Source organism: Marmota marmota, unplaced genomic scaffold (assembly GCF_001458135.2).
Source record: "Marmota marmota marmota unplaced genomic scaffold, marMar, whole genome shotgun sequence".
In the NCBI taxonomy this organism is placed as follows: domain Eukaryota; kingdom Metazoa; phylum Chordata; class Mammalia; order Rodentia; family Sciuridae; genus Marmota; species Marmota marmota.
In genome coordinates, this window is record NW_026000057.1 from 4,022,275 (window position 1) to 4,041,518 (window position 19,244).

Consider the following 19,244-nt stretch of genomic DNA (forward strand, 5'->3'; position numbering starts at 1 on the left):
AAATTTCGGTTCTCCATAGTAATGGTTATCATTCATTTGGCAGCATTTGTTTTCCATTGTATGAAAGACTTAGCTTGTTAGAATTGTTTTAATTCTAAAATTTAGTGTTAATGGCTTTACAGATGAATTTGCAGAAATAACCTGACCACAGAAATTCTGTGTGACCAGAAGCGTTGGTATGGTGGGGTCTGTACCTCCTTCTCATGCTTTTGCCCAATTCTTCTAACCCCCATAGGAAAAACAAATGTTATCTTGTGCAGAAATATTCTCTCACCCATGGACTAGGGTTTGTAGTCCAAGCAAAAGGCTGTAACAGGCAGGTTCATGGAATCAGAGTGCCAATCTCTGGAAAGTTCCTTTGAATTTATCAAAGATAAATCTTTCAGATTATGGAGGAGACTCAGAAAGTGGAGGGGCATAGAGAAGGTTGCATGGCTGTGTCAAGTACTAACTCTGAGTAATGCAGCGGAGTTTAGGAGTGTGGGTGGGGAGGAGACCCTGCCACCAAGTGCTTTCTCAAATACAGCAGAAAGGATTTGGGTCAAGGTGAATTCATTGGTGGCAGGCACTCCTTCACATCCTCTCTCTCTCTCTTCTGCCTGTCATCTGCGGTTTCCTCTGTCCTGCTTTGCCTTGCCTGTTTGGGGAGTTCTAGCCCTTTCTCCCCTCTTCCTAACCTAGGTTTCACTCTCTTTTTTCACTTTGCTTTCCTCCCTATTCTCCTAACCATTCCCCTTCCTGCCTTGACCGTGTGATTTTATTTGGGTTTTTAAAATGAAACCGGGTGCTACATAAAACAAAGGCAAAGTAATAACAAGGAAAGACTATCCAACGCCTAAGGAATGTGCTGAGTTTTATGACTCAGGCTGCCCTGGCAAAGAACTGGGACTGACATGGAGAGGTGGGTGGCACAGAGCACAGACCATACATGGCAGCCCTGGTCTCCCCAGATAGGATGGTCAAGGCATCCTGTGACTCACTTCTCGAAAACCAGAGACTCTTGTTCCGTGTGTGACAAGACTTCCTGGAGGCCGGAGCCAAAAGGTCATCAACTTTTCCCTGTGGGGCCAGATCCCTCTGACGGAGCAGGGGCCACTCTAGGGGAAGAGCCAGGCAAAAGGCCATCTCTGGGAAAGAAGCAGGCTTGATGGACTTGGGCAAGGGCTTCGGTGCATTTGGGAGATGAATAATGTGTAAGGTGCAAAGTGACATGAAAATTAGCATGTATTGTATTGGAGACAATGGCTTGGGAGTTCCTGGTGGCAAGAATTGTTCAAGTGCCTGGAGGAGGGGAGTGGAGGAGTGCTCCCTAGCTCTGGGGGACCCAGGGGTGTTTGCTCTATGCAGCAATGCATGAAGCAGAGAAAGAACGCCTCAGAGGCTGGTGGGGCTTCTGGGGTGCCATTCCCAATGCAATAGGAGGCGCACCCAAGAGCTCAGGCACACATCCTCACATTCTGAGAATTCTTTTCAAATAAGCATAGGAATGGGGTGAGGTGTACATTTTTTTCTGTTACTAAGAGACAGACAAGAGCACTAAGGAGAACGTCTCTCCTAGCAGGGGTGGTGGGAGGGGTCTGAATTGCTCTGGTGACAAGGATCTGTCTGTTCTCCCTTCATTACACAGGACGGGGTGGCACTAAGGGGACTGATAGTCCTCCTTCTGGTGTCCGCCACCTCCGAGAAGGCTGTCACTTTTGGAAGGAGAATGAACCTTGACTGGCATAAATGAGATCTCCTCGTGTGGCAGCCTCATGGAACGGGGGCTTATTTTTCCTTTCCTTCTTTTTTTTTTCTTTTCCTTTCCATGAAATACCCACCGGAAAGCTATGGTGGCTATTCTATAATTGCAGGAAAAGCTCTGCTTAACTTTTTCATTAGAGTCTATGTACCTGGAAAAACACAGTCTTTTAGGGCCCATGACTTCATAAATATTTATAGCGTGGACAGGCGTCACTCTGGTTCTGAGGGAGAATGGGCTCATTCAGGTTTATTTATGATGTGACACTTGGGTGAGTGACATCCGTCATCTGGGTCGGCCCTACACTCTGTTCCACTGAAGCATGTTTATGGAGTGATTAGGCCGGCAAATATTTGCTATATTTAGGCTCTCTCCTCTCCTAACCCCCTCTTAAGTCCCCAAACCAGCAAAAAGCCAAGTTTATGGTCTAGGGGAGATTTGAACCCTAATGACAAGGCACAGGGGCTTGAGCACATGCTGTGGAAGCACATGACAATCAGAAGGCAATTAGAGTGGGAATGCGGACTTCTTAGAGCACTCTTATGTGAAGATGGTTGTGTTGCCTGTGCTTAGCAGGTGAAGGCGTGAGGGATTTTGACAGGTGACGAGCTCGGCCCTGAGTGATGAATGCAGATGGATGCTTATGGAACTTTTTCCTTTCAGGGAGCTTTCTCTGCACAGTATCTCCCAAGTCTTTTTGTCTGTCACTGAGCACCCCAGGACAGGACAAGAGCAGTGGACTGTCTTGGTCAGGGCTCTGTGACCTCATTAGGGTCAAGGTCTCTAGTACCCTGAGGCTTTCTCCTCTCAGCCACACCTGGCCCTGGGCCGGGGGAAGCAGCTGTCCTTCATCTGCTGTGGAGGAGGGAGGGACTCCTCTGGTTTCCTGGTTTCACAGCTGCACATACCCTGGCCTGGGCATCGCAACCTTCTCCAGACCCACTTCAGGACGCAGTATTTGCCTCTGATCGGCTGGTCCACCTATTGTTTATCCCAGGAAGGGCTAGGTCTTGGCACAGGGGCATGAAGCGTGGCCAGCATTTTATTTTTAGAGATAGGAAAATGTCTGCTTTTTGGCAAGTGCTCTTTTTCTGGCACACACCAGGGATGGTGTAAAAAAGCTCAAGTGAGAGATTCCCGGCCTTAAATTCATGGCATATGACATAGGCAACAGCACCACGGGTTTCTCAACAGAAGCCTTTGTGGAGCCTGGAATATTTCATCAGATGGCCTTCTGGGCAGAGCAGTGGCCCTCCTGCTACACCCTGGTGGCAAAAGTCCTCAAACCCTGTATCTTGGCAGCTTGTGAGTCTCTTTCAAGTGCATCAACTGGTCTGAAATATTGTTCTTACCTCCTTTCACCTCTTCATCTATCAATCCATAATTCCAGTTCAACTTGGAAGGGAGAGCAGAAGACAGTCTTCTCCACTCCATGTTCATCACTCCTCCTGATATCATCATCATCATGACTCAGTTGAAGGCAGCCAGGTTCCACGGCAAGAATCAGTGATTAGACTCAGGAATTGCATTTCCAAGTCATATTGGAATTAATATTTTTCCTAACATGGTTCCCTTTAAAAGCATGCTTTGTAGGTCCTGTAATTCTGGCTAATGAAAACCTATCTCATCAGCATTTTGTTAACTGTAATGACATGTTATGCAACGGTAAAATAAAAAGCAGTAGAAGTAGAAAACTTAAGTTGTGTTTTCCAACATTCCTCTCTCCCCAACCTTTGAGAAAAATTACTTTCCTATTATAAAAAATAAGACACAAATGAACACCTTCTCCTTTACTGCTTATAGCCCAAGATTACCTTTTGGGTTCATTTTTCTTCTTGCTGGAGTACATCCTGTGGTAGGTTTTCTTTTGTTCTTTCTCCCTTCTCCACCAGAGAGTATGTAATAAATTTTCCTGAGGGCTTGTGTGAGAATTTATTTTGATCTCTTTCTGAGTGTTAGTTGGCCTTGTTATAGAACCCCAAGTTTGAAATATGAGCATTTCTAAGCTGTTGTTTCATTGTTTTCTTGAAACTGCTGGGGTAGAGGAGCAGTCTCCTGTTATTCTGAATCTCACCACTTTGTAGGGAATCTCTCTGAATCTTATTGTACTTTGCAGGATATCTTTTTCATCTTGGTGTTCTGGGTTTTATTTTGACATAGCTATGTGTTAATTTGTTTTTCAACTTTATTTCCCTTGGAGAACTGATAGGCTCTTTCAATCTGAGGGCTCAGGTATTTTATTGGTTCAGATGTAGGGTGGAAAGAAGAAACTAGAAGGATTAAAATTGACGTATATAACAAAGGGCTGAGGAAGAGATAGGAGGACTGTGTGCTTGAGTGTAGGGAGGAATTTTAGGGCATTATAGAGAAAGGGAGAAGAGTTAAGGCTTCAAGGGATTCTTGCTTAGTTTGGTAAGAAATAAAGTATCTAACGAAGATTTTTAAGATCTCTGGAAGTACATTTAAAATGTATTCCCCTCTTTGGTGTTTCATGGAAGAATAAGACTTCAGTTGCTTTTAAATATATTATTTATTTTTTGTGAAATTATTATTTTTCTGTGATTTATGCCAAGACTGAACCCTAAGACTGCCTTGGGTTAACATGAGTTATACAAATAATGTATTATTAATGATTAATCGACTGTCTTTCTCTCTCTTTTCTCTTACCTCCCCTCGCCTTATCCAGGCTGTGATGAAGAAATGGAATCAGATGCATTAAAGTCCCACAATTTCTGGAACTCTCTCTCTCTTACTCATTTGTCACCTACCTACTAAATATTCTCTTAGATGGCTGAGAGTTATAAGAAGCATCGACAAATAATTTGTTCACTCACTCAGTAATCGAATTCGTTACCAGATGAGTTGTCCTAAATCAATGATAGATTTGAGCAGAAAAGACCTACAGTGGCCAAGCTTAGGGCAGGCCAAGACTCAGCTTGGACTCTGGCACCTGAAGGTCCTGCTCCCCTCTCCAGAAGTTTAGTATCGGAGGCTGGGGCTCTATAATATTAAACACTAGGTTTCCCCTTTGAGGGTGGTGAGTGGCCTCCAGGGGCAGGATTTGAGAAAGGCTCAAACACAAACAAATCAACCAGCAGTAGTGTCTCTGAGCAAACAAAGGCAGAAGATGCAAACAAAATCCAGTCTGGCTTCTTTTCACTTTGAAGTGTAAATATTGAATTGTTTTTTTATCACCTTTTTGAAAAGTACTAAAATTAGGTGTCAAACTTTTCCAAGTGTAAGGAATATGGGAATAATCATTGAGGGTCCGTATTCTCCTAGGAGATTGTGTTGTTTCTTCTGTTCATAATACACACATTAAAGGGTTTGATGGGATGAGACAGTAACCATATGCAGCCTGTGTAATCTGAATTACTCACTCCCCTAACAGGTAATTAGGCACCTAGTGGCTGCAGCCCAAACACCCTTGACCAATACTATGCTCCTATGTGTCAGATGCTGCTGTTTACACTAGCACTTGAGGCATGGGTAGCCCCTGCCTGGGTAAGTAGGACACAGTGTATACTGCTTGTACTGTTTGAAGTTTAATGTGGCCCCCTTCAGATGACTCCATGCTTAGTGACTGAACTTGAGTGGGCTGATGGTCTTGGGGAGGGCCAAGATGGGAATGAAATGGTAAGGGCTGAGAAGACTGTTAGAGAATTTGTTCTCTAGATTCTCTAGGTTCACCCCTTGGAGAGGTGATGGGTAACAAACAGAGAAAGGAGATTTAGAAAGACTCCACACAGAACTCTACATCAATAGCATCTCTAGGTAAATAAAGGCAGAGCTACAAACAAAATCAAGTTCAGGGTCCACTGACGATGGAGGGCAGCCAGGCAAAAAGGGTCCAGTTGGATTTTCAGGGGGTCAGGCCATCACTTCAGGTTGCCCCAGCATTTCTTCTTTTCATTCTTCAGGAATGCAAAATTTGCTCTGCTTCGTACAAAACTGGTGCTCTGTCCATCTCGAGAGGGAAATGTTTTCCAAATTACAATTATCTTTAAATGTGACAGTGTGCAGTGTTTGAAGCTGCATTAAAAATAAAAAAAGAATCTTGCTTTTACATTGTGATTTTGGGAGGCTATAATTCTCGCTTGGGGTTAATCAATAATTAATCATAGCTGCTCACATATCAGATTTCCCATACTCCCCTTCACCCTGTCTCCATCCTTTATGTTAAACAATTCACAATTTGTGTGCCAATACCCTTCTGGACTAATGTGCCCAAGGAAAGAATCCGTTTTTAAAGAGAGGGATTCTGAAATAATATCCACCCCCTTGCTTTGAAAATTAAAAGTTTTGCAAAACAGCATTTGTCAAAGCAGGCCCACCTCTAGAGAGCATGTGACAAATATCTAGCAGATGTCACTCCTGCAAAGCACTCCCCTCAAAACCCTTGAATTTTCACTTCTTCTGGATCTGCCTTGTTCACGGAAGAGCCCGCCACGGTGACATCCACGCTCTGCTTCTCAAAGTGTGGTCTGTGAGGCTTCGCCAGATGGTCTCCTGCAGAATAAATGCTTTCAATATGATAATGTTTACATTTGTGTTTCTGGCATGAATTAATAATTTTCTCATGATATTTAATGAAAAACAGACTCTTTAGAGCTTTCTCATGTCTAGCTCACACAACCAACTTCTATTCCTATTAGATAAGGTTCTCTTTTTCCTGTTGGTGAGGTGGCAGCAAGTGGGGAACGGTGACTGGGCCCATAAGCTGAAGTGGTGAGCAGCCTAGAAGGATTTGAGATCCATTGTCACGAAGGCTGGGTTTGCAGGGCCTCAGAAAGAGACAGGGTGACATGGTACCTGGACTCCCACACGAGCAACCTCTTTTAGGCTTTTAGATTTCCCTCCTAACTCTAATACTCAGGGACTGGTGGCTTCAATCTGGGCTCTCTGACCATCATGTTTTTGGAGGAGCATCATATTCCCTTCTAAATCTTTGTTTTTTTCTAGACTGGAATCCTTCTGGCCACAGCCAAAGGATAAGGGGGCAGGGTGACTTGCCTTATTTTGTATTTTATTTAGAGACAGGGTCTCACTGAGTTGCTTAGCACCTTATCATTGCTGAGGCTGGCTTTGAACTCGTGATCCTCCTGCCTCAGCCTTCCCAGCTGCTGGGATTGCAGGAGTGCACCACCACGTCCCACTCTTGCCTGTACTCTTGTGTTCAGGAGGAGTGGTACTACATTTTACCCACACACCCCTGTTTCCCAAGATGTGTTTGGCTAACAGAAACCTTAAGTAAGAATGGTATTAGAATGAACTGCCCAAACTGCAGAGAGACTGATGGAAACCTGGTGTGGAATGTGGCTGGAGATTCTAACGCCAGCCATTTACTTTTCTCCTATTGGAGGAATGTGAAGTGGGAAATGGGAGAAAGTTAGAAGAGAAAGAAAGATTTGGTGTCTTTTGGCAAGAGCTAAGTAAGCATGAATTTATTCACTACCTACCTTCATACGAGGGTAGATTTTTCTCCTCACCAGCTTCTTACTGCTGGCCATTCTCTCTCTCTCTCTTTTTCTTTTTTTGGTTCCAGGGATTGAACTCAGGGTGCTTAACCCCTGAGCCACATCCCCACCTTGTTTTCTATTTTATTTAGAGACAGGGTCTTGCTAAGTTACTGAGGCTGGCTTTGAACTTACCATCTTCCTGCCTCAGCCTCCTGAGCTATTAGGATTACAGGTGTGTGCCACTGCACCGGGCTCAGACCATTCTTCAACCTGGTGGCATTTGGTTTTCATTCCCAACCTGTCATTGAAGCGACGTCCTCAGAGGTCACCAAGGCCTTTCTCATTGGCAAAGGCTGTGAGATTCGACCTCACCCTACTCAGGCTTGGGTGCCATTTCACAATACAGCCTCTCTCTCCCTGGCTTCTGACGGTGTGTGCTGGCCCGTGACTCCTCTGATTGCTTCCTCTCTTTCTCCAGCATTGCTGCTCCTCCTTCCCCTTTAAAGTCGGCATCTCCCACGGTTCTGCCTTTGGTTCCTTGGTTGTTGTCTTTACAGCTGCTGCCACGGTGCCACCACCTCTCCACTGTCTTCAGATGTCCTCTTCACATCTTAAAGTCTGATCATGACCTTTCTTCTAAGCTCTGGGATGATTTTTTTTTTTTCCCCAGTATTCCCTGCACAAGACTATCCTGTTCAGGCAGGAAACTATTGACACTCCTGGGGAGGATGCTCAAGACCTTCCTTAGGATGTTAGAGGGGAAAAGACAGGATAGCCATAAATATTTGGCAGACAGAATAGTCAGGACTCTGTTGGTGAGGTGGCACCTAGTGGTTCACTGTCTAACGAGAGGGAGGAAGAAGAAGAAAGGAACAGAAGGACAAAGATGACCCCAAGTTTCATATCTGGGGGTAACTTAGAGGACAGATGTGCCCTTTTTGGAGCAAAGGAATATGTGGTAAGGGGTTGATCTGAAGGAGACGGTGATGATCTCAGTTTAGGACATGATAGACATCCCAGTTTCTCCAGTTTTTCTTTTTTCCTTTTTGTTTTGCCTTTTTCAATCTTCCTTTCTTACTGCTGCCAGAACGATCTTCTTAAAACAGATCCAATAACGTCATTCTCCTCAACACTTCTCGTTCGCTCTCACCGCCTAGAGGAGATTCAGGAGAAACAGGAGAGTTCAGTGTCTCTGACAAGGGACTCGAAGCCTGGCGCTCGCGGGTTTCATTGGCATCTTCCAGCACAACGGAATCCACTGAGCAATCTCTCACCTTCTTGCCTTTGTGCAAGCTGTTCCCTCAATCTGGAATGCCCTCTCCGCTTTCCCTCCTTACAAAACCCGACTTATGCTTTAGACCGTGTTTTGCAAATTAGAACTACTAGCCATCTATACAGTAATTCCACAGCAATTCATGTGCGTTTGGGTATTACAGTGCATCTACTCAAACATGCATGTCTTCAGTTGACTGGTAGTTTCTCAAAGCCAGGAACTATATTTTACCTAGTTCCATTTCTTAGCAGCTGCTGGCACATGACTTGACACATATTTGTTGCTCGTGAATAATCAATGAAAAGGAGAGGGAGACATTGGTACAGGTTAGAGCAGGTGAGGTGTCTGGGGAGAGAGAAGTGGTTGGTGAGTGGGTTTGGACTTGTTTTAGACTATGTCTGTCTGGGATGGAAACTTTGGGTTGTGAAGAACCAGGTATGAGAATACTAATGAGGGAGGCAATGGATTATGGGTAAGTCATGTCTAAGTGCAGAATCCTCCAATCCACAGGCAGACAAGCCAAATTGTAAAGTCCTTCATCAGCAGGAAATTATTATTCTGCTCATTTAAAAAGATACATGGCCTCTTCGTGTAGCCAAGACTCCAGCGTATTTGGCTATTGCGGCTGCTCCGTCTGTTGTCCGATGCCATAAAGAGATGGGCCCATGACTGATAGCGCGGTGATGCCCCATGGTCATGCCCATTTATTTAGTTGCAGGAAAGATGGGCAAGGGGGTGCTCTGATTAATGAGATTTCTTTGACCCTTAATTATTCTTTTCATATGTTAGGCTCTTTCATCAGCCTGTTTTTATTTTCGGCAGCACAAGGGAAAAATGAAAAATGTTGTCTTTTAATATGAATCCTAGAATGATAAAGCCGGTGGCCTTCCTTCTGGATGCACATACACATACACATTTATTATGTTTATGTCTATGTATCTATGTGTATGTGTTCGTGTGTAGTTCTTTTTTTTTTGTTTTTGTTTATTTTGTATCAGTTTTTGGTACCAGGGATTGAACCCAAGGACACTTAACCACTGAGCCACATCTCCAATTATTTTTTTATTTTGAGACAGGGTCTCACTAAGTTGCTAAGAGCCTGGCTAAGTTGCTGAGGCTTGCTTTGAACTTGCAATTCTCCTACCTCAGCCTGTGGAGCCGCTAGGACCATAGGTGTGTGCCAACAAGCCTGGCTCATGTGTGTGTTCTATGTATCTATGGGACCATCCATCAGTCCACACTATTCCAATCTTTTATTAGTAAAAGGACTACTAGTTTTTTTTTTTTTTTTTGTATCAGGATTGAACTCAGGGACACTCAGCCACTGAGTCACATCCCCAGCCGTATTTTGTATTCTATCTAGAGACAGAGAGCAACTCACTGAGTTGCTTAGCACCTCACTTTTGCTGACGCTGGCTTTGAACTTGGGATCCTCCTGCCTCAGCCTCTGGAGCAGCTGGGATTACAGGCGTGTGCCACAATGCCCAGCAGGACTACTAGTTTTGTGTGTTAAAAATGGAAAGAATTACCAGGTTTGGAAATGCACACCTGTAATCCCAGCACCTCGGGAAGCTAAGTCAGGAAGATGACTAGTTCAAAGCCAGTCTCAGCAACTTAGACTTGTTGTTGTTGTTATTCTGTCTCAGAATAACAACAACAACAACAAAGGCTGGGGATGTGGCTCAGTGGTTAAGCATCCTTGGTTTCAATCTGTGGTTTTAAAAAAAGAAAGGAACAATAGAGATATCCAGAATATTTAAATTTTTGATTAGCTGTTGCGTGAGGGCAGACACTCCCTGTCCAGCCCAGGGAATTTTTGAGGGAATTCTGTGCACACAGAAAATGCCAGGCAAATGTAACCATCTTATTTTTAGCTCCCAACCCCTTTGTTGGACTCCCATTCATAGTAAGTTGGGACCTACAAGAGCCACCTGGGTGCCTATACTTGGGCTTGAGGCTGGTCCCAGTGCTCTGGGATAGCTTCTCCCCGTTGGCTCTGTTTGGGCCCTCCTGGGTCAAGGAAGCTGCAGGAGCCAGCCCATGTCCCTGTCAAGTGCTTTCCTATTGGAGAAATCAACGCAGACCCAGGGCTGGGGGTAGAGCTCGGTTGTAGAGCCCTCGTCCAGCATGCACAAGTCTCTGGGGTCCATCCCACCATCAAAAAACCAGCCCAAACCAGATCCCAAACAAACAAAAATCAAAACAAAAAAACCCCAAGGAAGAGAAGGCTGTAGAGACCCTGCCCTACGGATTCCAGGGCCTTCACCTGCTTCCCAGGGGCCAGCTCTGTCATTCCCTAGCATCACATCCCTGCACTGATTCTGCCAACTTCACCAGTCCCTCTCAGAAGTAGGAGGACAGGAAAGGAGCTTTGAGCTAATTCAAGGGATTCAGTGGGTAGCCCACACGGGCCTAGAGGGAAAAGTAATGGGAACCTTCATGACAAATACAACCATTGTATTGGACACTGGTGGTCCCCACCTTGCTAACTGACCTTGCAACCATCTGTGGTCAGGTGTAACTGCAATGCCTCACCTTTACCCAGTAGCCAGCTCTCCCACGTGGTTTCTTGGCCGCCTCTAGGACCTCCTCAACCATGGGTCAAGCAAAGCTAGAAGTGCAAGAGCACGGACGCCCTCGGGGTTACTCAGACCCCTTCCTTTTCCCACCCTTGGGCTGCCGATTCTGAGATACCTCTACACGGTCCTCATGGGGACCCTCAGAGGGACTGCATCCAGTTGCCCGTAGCAATGACTAGCTCACTGATGCACCCTGGGACTGTCTTTCCTCTTGTCTTCGCTGTTTCACTCTTTTTAATATCCCACTTTTTTTGTTCTCAAAATTGCTTCCAAAAATAAATGCTTGCACGTAATCTCTATTCTCAGGGCTCTGTGTTGTTTTTTTTTGCAGGGGTCGAGGGTTGGGGATCAGGAAACAGATAGATGGTTAAAGATAAATGAATGATGACAGATGGTAGAGATAGATAAATAGGTAGGTAGATTCACCTAGTGAGGCTAGATTCAATAGAGACAAATAGGTACACAGACAAAGATAAACAGATAATTTTCCATTCATTTGAAGTGCCTGGGAACTAACTTTCCTAATGTTCTCCGAGTTCTTGGGGTGAGTCTTTCTTTTTAAGCAAGTGGCAGAATAAGACTATTTCACATATTATTTCATGATGTCAAAATGAAAAATGATCTCATCAGACCACCTGCTAAATCATTTACTCTTCTACAGAAGGGTAGACTTAAAGGTGGCAGGCAGAGAACTCGGTGGTCACAATCGTACCAGTCACGTGGAGGAGGCTGGAAGAAGTGGGGTGGTGGGAAATGGAGGGAGCAGAGTTAGAGAGATGAAGTTGGTAGGGCAAGGCATCTCTATTCCCATCTGGCTGGCTCCTAACTCATTAAATTAGATGAAGTACCCACAGGTTGGTAAAATATGTTTAAGCCGCCCTCAAGATGACTCAGGCAATCCAACCATGGTGACTTAGCTTTAATAAGAAGAAAATTTTAGACCTCCCAAACTCTGAAGTGGGCAGGAAAATATTTTTAGTCTTTTTTTTTTCTTTTTTCCCTCCTCTGAGCCGGTGGTGGCTTAAAAATGTTGACGTACCATTTTTGTTCTAATTGTCTTATAAGAATTTTTGCCTTGCAATGACTTCTACTTCAAAAGTGAACTTTTTTTCTTATTTATTAAGTCATAGAAATGTGGTTTATTATAGGTTGCCGTTAGGGTGGGGAACGGTCTTAGAGATCATCTAGTTCACCCTCTCTTTTTATGAGGTGCTTAAAGATATGTCGTCACCAGGGCTGAGTTTGTGGCTCAGTGGTAGAGTGCTTGCCTAGCACATGTGAGACACTGGGTTCGATTCTCAGTACCACATAAAGAGAAATAAATAAAATAAAGGTATTGTGTCTGTCTACAACTAAAACTACTAAAAAACCCCTCATTTGTGTCTGAGCCATGCTTTACCTCAATGGTATGTCCTTTATTGTTGGAAAACATTATATATAATCAGGTATTCTCAGTAAACAGGGTGGACAACCATGGGAATTAATTCTGAAGTAGGGGGAATTAATTTTGAAGTGTGAATAAAAGTAGATGCTCTGCTTCAAGTCTACAATTGTATTGAAAACCCTTATTGATGCTTACCTTAACCATTTTGAAAAGGAATCTTTTCAAAAAAGGGGACAGAGCAATTGTTTTCTTTCTCTTTTATAGCAACTACCAGTGTGAGCAGATTTTTGTATTGTCTTGTTTTGCAGATCCAACTCTAAAGAAAGAATTATGAATGAGAGATCTACTACCTCATAAAAAAGAAGAGGTCTTGATGAATAACCTGAGATCACCCAGACCTGGGAAAAGGGGAAGGTTGGGGTCCTTCAGTCCCCAGGAGTTAACACATTTCACTTACTTGAGGAATTGGAATTATTCACCAAATAAATCACATTTTGTGTGGGACTCTCGTATTGTGAGGGATGACATAAGAAAAGATGTTGATGGGGTAGCCTGCGTGTTTGATTGACCGCTCCTTAGGATGTGGCCTGAGCCTACTCAAGGGACCCTCTGTATCTGGTGATTTTGCTCATTGGTTCTAAGCTGTGGTTGGAAGAACTTCAGTTTTACATGCTCTGCCTCCTCCTGGAGGCATGAATGAAATCCCTTCAGGGGCTGACCCCTTCCTTCCCTCCTCCTCCTCTTACACGCACAGCTTCTCTGGGTTCTCCTTCTCACCATGGCCTGAAAAGCACTGGGAGGGCCTGGTTTCTGTGTTTCAGCAACTAATGAGGTACACGTCCTCCCCTTCACACCATCCACATTGCCCACCAGGCTCCCCATGGCCATTGGCAGAGTTTTAACGTGAGGCTTCTGACCTGGGCAGGGAGACAAAAATGCTCACCAGATCTTGATATTTCTCTTCTCCTTATTCCCCCGTGACCAAAGATATGGCTGTTAAACAATGAGATATGTTTTGTTGGCGGTCACCAAATGAATGATCAGCCACAGACACAGTATAAACATGTCCCGAGTCTTGCTTGACCTTGATTATACTTATGTAGCCTGACAATACAAAGGGTATCTAAGATCTGGAATTAGAATTCAAAGGCCAGGTGACTGGCCTAAAGATGCCCGATCCATAACTAAAGAAACACGAGGTCCCTTCTCTCACTAGTGGCTCTGTTTTCTGATTGTTCCTCAGGGTCACTGGAAGCCCATATCAGGGGAAATGGTATCCAAACTGATGATTATTTTCTTCATATTGCAGGTTACCTAACCAGAGGGAGCATGTGATGTAGCTATGAGTGTAAGAAAAGAAGTGTTTGTTAAAAATGAGAAGACACTCATGCTTGTATTCATTACCAAAATCAAAGGAGTCTGGCTCATATTAATATTTCCCATAAGTGCCGGCCACCCCAAAACAAAATTAGTGCTTGAACCCGATAAAAAGAAAACGTTTCAACCCTCTAAAAAATAGTTATTGAATGAGAAAAAGAAGGAGAAAATAGGGTCTGATTAGTGACTGGTCATTTGCAAAGTGGTTTCTCCTACATTATCTCATTTTTAAAAAAGTAAATTTGATCACTTTAAATGTTAGAGTGAAGTGGTTCACAATCTCTTGAAATAAGTAAAGGACATTATATTTATAAGCATGCAAGTTGTGAACCAGGCCAAACATTCTCATCTGCTGCTTTATATATTTTTATCAATCATCACAGACTCATGGGGAAGATCTCGAATGGATACAGCTTTAAAATGGATTTTAAGAGATTTTTTTTTTTAACTTATCAGTGTGCTTTTCATGTCTTTCTCTCCTCCCCCAACACTTCTGAAATTTCTTTTTGGTCTCAGTTTCTCTGGTACCTTCCCTTGAATGGTGAACTATGATTATTTGCATTTTGGGTAGATTATTATTTAGCTTGCAAAACAGCATTTCCCTTCATTAAAATCTCTTACTTGCTCAGCTTAAGATAAACGGAATTATTCATCTGTCTCCCCCCGCCCCCCTTTGGCTACGGGTCAATAAAATAATGTTAAGCAGGAGAGGGTATGGTTGCTGAACGCTTTTAAATGTCACTAAATGATTTCAGGAAGGAGCTGGCTGCCACTGTCCTGAATGATGGATATGCTCCCAACCTTAAAAGACCTTAATGACTTACACAGTAACAGTTTGCATTATAACCACAGCTGTTCAAAACTTGCATTTTGTAATAGCTATAAACAGGAGTGGGCATTTCCAAAATGTGATAACACACTGAAAAGTGAAAAAACAGAACAAAAGAAGACAAACAAAACCCTGAGACTTCACCAGGAGCCAAGCGTGGCAACCAAGAAAGCAAAAGAAACCAGAGTATAGCCAACCTTTTTTTTTTTTAATTAGAGTATATTATACTTTCAAACTGGATACACTAGAAATTGGCAATGCAACATAAGATGCAAAGGAATATACCAGTTACTGTCAAAATGACCCTGTACAGCCTTGTAATGCAAAAAGCTTTATACAATACAAATTTTCAGTAATGTACACAAACCTTGACAGTATGATCATCCAAACATAATATGAGGAGTTAAAAAAAAAAAAGGATAGAAGAAAGTGCTGAGAACCTAACTGCAATGCTATATGGAAAAATAAGCTTGCTTTCATGGAAGAATGCATAGAGAAAACAGAATTGAAGTTAGTTGGCAGGTGAATTTCTCAAAGATGTTAGTGTTTTACGCGGAAAGGATATCTACGGAATACATCCTTCCCTGAGTATCAAACTGCAAACCAAATTCAGGGGTACATATTATCTAGGTGGAGTCTGAAAAATGCTGTAGATTTTTTCTTTATTAATAACAATAATAATATAAAAAGTCAAACAAACTCCAAACACACCTTTTCTCACTCAGAAAACTTTTTTTTTTATATATTTTACCAGAAAGATTGATGACTCTTTCCAAAGTGCTAAAAAAGTCGCCCAATTATATTAAGCATTACTAAGTCATTCAAATACAAGTTCAGTGGCAAGCAGTGAAATGCATGGCATTTGAGCAGTAAATGTCCCCTTCCGTCACTCCTCTCCATCTTGAAAGTTTCCACCCTAGAACCTCTTATTGCACAAGCAGCAAGCTGTACAACCCAGAGTGCTAATCGTCAGGGCCACCCTCTCAGGTTTTGAACCTGCCGGTGCTTAAGTGTGAGTCACTTTTTCTGGCAGCCCCCGTGACATCACCGTGGCCCTCTTTGCTGTCATCACTGAACTTGTAGTTTTGAAAACACATTATTAGCCAAGTGGCACACTCTCCATTATATGGGGATAAAGACACGACTTTAAAAAAACAGCCCCCCCCCCAGCCCAGTATTCTTGGAGTATATTGTCCATAACTGTCTATAGTGTCTTTTACTGAGACATTGAGATGGCGAGTTGAACGTTTCAAACAAGGCCAAGGGCAAAAGGTCTCTGCTGGAGAATGACTGAGGGTTTGGGAGCTTCCTGCCCTAGCTGGTCGGGCCTCCCTGCCCCCGTGGACATCTCCGTAGTGTAAACAGGTTTGCCAGGGCACAGAGCAGGCTCCCCATCCAGGGCTGGGTGACTGGCGAAGGGAAGGGTAGTGCACCTGATAGGGCTGGGGGCAGGAGGGTTGGTGCAGAGGGGCGAGGGGGAGACCGTGGTGTGGACAGACGTATAGTATTCTGGCTTCCTGGAGAACTGCACTAACTTCCAAGGGGCTTTTTAGAGAAGCAACTGACTAGAGGAAGAAAATCAGGGATGCATTTATTTTGCCCTGGTGAAACAGATGAAAAAAAGAAGAATCCCAACTTTAGGATAACACACATTGGGAAAACAGCAACACAGTAAGAAAGCGTTCCTCCTGTACACCAGCTCTTCCATAGATAAATAATACATAAACTTTTATATTCCAAATTTCCCATTACTATACAAAGCACGTTTCTTCCTGCTCTTTTAGCCTATTTTATACTGGAAATTCTGTTGTCTTAAAAACCCAAGCAATGAATATATTCAGCCAAAGATTTTTTTCCATTCTTTTTTTTTTCTTTTTAAGCCATCCATTATTTTTTAAGATGAGCCAAGGGCTGTGAAACCGATCCACACCTGCTTCCTGCTGCAATAAAGTGCTGCACATAAATTGCCATTTTAATGACCACAAAATAAGAGCTTTAAATAAGTATAAAGTTAGTCTCCTAGCAGGTTACATCTACCAGGCGTTAACAAAATGGAATACAGAGTTATAATCACACGGAGGACATGGCTACAGCCAGAGGATCTGCAGACACAATGGAAACTTCTCAGGGGCATAACTAAACTCAAGGACTCAACAGCACCTTTTTGTTGTGTCATTATGTGTCAAAGAGGTTGTGGCTAAATTTTCAAACATACAGTCTACTCATTCCGTAAAAAAGGTACATTTTCTTCCTTTTATCTTTTTTTTCCCCCATGAGAAACAAAAACTAGTGCAAGGCCAAAAGCACTGTGCAAAACTGCCGCTTCATTTTTTTTTCTTTTTCTTTTTCTTTTTTTTTTTTTTTTAGTCTGAGCATTTATACCCAGAATTTATCCAAACCCCTTTTAATCTCCTTGGCTGGATTTATCAACCATAAAGTTTTCCACTCATACAATTTTTTTTTCTGCAAACAAATGGTAACCACTGAATTAATACATCATATATATATATATTTAATCTGCCCTTAAAAAAAGGATGCGCTGTGTGCGCGCTCCATGCACACTGCTTCCGCACGGGCGCGCACAACGACACTTAAGTTTTGTGATGCCAGCTGCAGTGCTGCAAGATATTTCTTGCAGACCAGTCGCTTGATGTCTCGCATCTTCATAACCAGAGAAGATCTGAGCTCGAGGTGTCCAGCACTCTGTGGGAAATGTCCAGCAGCACTGCAGATGCCTGCCATCCCTTCATCCACTGAGCACCAGGCCCTATCACTCTGTAGCTGGAAAATAGAGAGGGAAAGGTGATGAAGGAACTCAGGGAGAAACTGTAGTGGATGAACAGCCCGGGAGGGAGAAGGACGTTCATCCCCGTTCAAGAAGCCAGTACAGAGAATGTGCAACAGAGAAGTCATGGCACGCAACACACGGCTTGCTTTTTGGAATCCACAAACGCCCACACAGCCCATTCACCCAACAGAAAACCAAATGCACCGGTATAGAAGCTTACAAGTGCTGATTGCTATTAAGGACACTCTCTTGAGGGTTTAACCAGACAAAATTCCGTTCGGAGAGAAGTACGGAAGGGCTGGAGTGGGGGCAGGTGGCTGGGGAGGCATGCCTCTGAAGGTAGAAGTATGCAGGGGTCACCTCTCTGAAGGTTGGGGAAAGCAGCTTGTAGGTAATGCGATAGGTATACACACACAGCCAATTCTCTATTCCTTACTAAAGATATACAGTACACGTGGTTCAGACCCCTGGGGTCTGTAGGTTTTGCAGCAACATACACCTGCTGGGGTTGTGTTTAAGTTTTGTGGGTTTTTGTTTGTTTGTTTTGTTTCCTGTCTCTGTCTGTTTTTGGTACAGAGCGCAGCTGCCCTCAGACAGTCTCTGCTCTTTCTCTTAGTCCGAGATAGGCGAGGAAGGAGTGTTTGGGGGAGGGGATGCTGGGAGGCGCAGTCTGAGGTCGGGGAGGGTGGAATGTGAGATCCAAGTGGTTCTTGGGGTACAACATGGTCAAGGGAATGAGATGGGCAAAGTCCGAGTTCCGGTACTTGTCAAAGCGCAGAGGGGAGCCGTTGAAGGCCAGAGCCTTGAGTGCCAGGTTGGGCTCTGAGCTGCTGCCGTGGGCGGCCGTCAGGGCCACGGTCTGCAGAGCCTGGGAGGCCGACATGACCGATAGGGGAGACAGGAGGTTCCGGGGGCTCCCCACGACCAGGAGCGGGGCCCCGGGGCTGGCCGGTTCCTTGGGCGCTGGACTCAGGCCCTTCTTGTCCTCCTCGGGGCAGTCCCCGCTCTGGTGCTTCTTGACGTGCCGGCTGAAGACGAAAGGGTGTGTGGTCTTGAAGAGGCACTCTTCGCAGCTGAAGGTCTGGCGAGGGGCGTGCTTCAGCTTCTTGTGCAGGTTGAGATTGTCCTTGCGCTTGCAGCTGTAGCTGCACTGGTCACAGTGGAAGGGCCGCTCCCCGGTGTGGACGCGCACGTGCTCGATGAGCTTGTTGGCGGTCTTGGACAGGTAGCCGCACTGGTCACACTTGTAGTGGTTGCCCAGGCGATGCTCCCGGGTGTGCGTCTCCAGCTCCAGCTGGTTGGCCTTCACCGTCTGGCAGATCCGGCACTTATACTCCATCTTGTAGTGGGTCTTGAGGTGGCACTCCATGGCAGCGGGGCGGTTGGTGGAATAAATGCAGAATGGGCACCTGCCGGGGGGGGGGGAAGCAATGCAAGGGAGGGTCAGCCGGAAGGGGCCGGTGGCAGCCAGGCTTCTCCCCTCCTCATCAGCCTGCCCTCACCCCAGCCCAGCCCAGCCCTGCCGCCTCTCAGGGGTGGAGATGGCCCTTTTTGGCTTTCACTGGTGACAGAGCAGTCCCCGCTAGCGGGGAGCTCCGCCGAGGTCCGCTCAGCCTGTACTGGGTCTCCTGGCTGCAAGGGCCAAGGCCAGCCCTCACGAGGGGACCAGAGAAACTGCGAGGAATACACAAGCTGGCGCTCCCTCCAGCCCCCCACCCGGCCCCTGGGAGCCCTCCCCACTCCCGACCAGACATGGCAGAGGTCTAAACCTCCTGACCGTCCCCCTAGATGGGAGCAACACAAAGAATCGACTT

General features: G+C 44.7%; 1 protein-coding gene across 7 annotated transcripts in view; it reads right to left on the bottom strand.

Annotated features, from left to right (window-relative positions):
* Positions 1–16,965: 16,965 nt before the first annotated feature.
* The window catches only part of Znf827 (zinc finger protein 827), a 150,277-nt gene continuing 147,998 nt past the window's right edge, over positions 16,966–19,244 (bottom strand). For 2 of the 7 annotated variants that reach the window (XM_048813471.1, XM_048813472.1), the window contains one exon: positions 16,966–18,839. In XM_048813471.1, coding sequence (XP_048669428.1) covers positions 18,020–18,839 — 820 coding nt within the window. In that variant the 3' untranslated portion in view covers positions 16,966–18,019. The remainder of the gene's footprint in view (positions 18,840–19,244) is intronic. The other 5 variants (XM_048813474.1, XM_048813475.1, XM_048813476.1 and 2 more) reach the window with 5 other exon arrangements.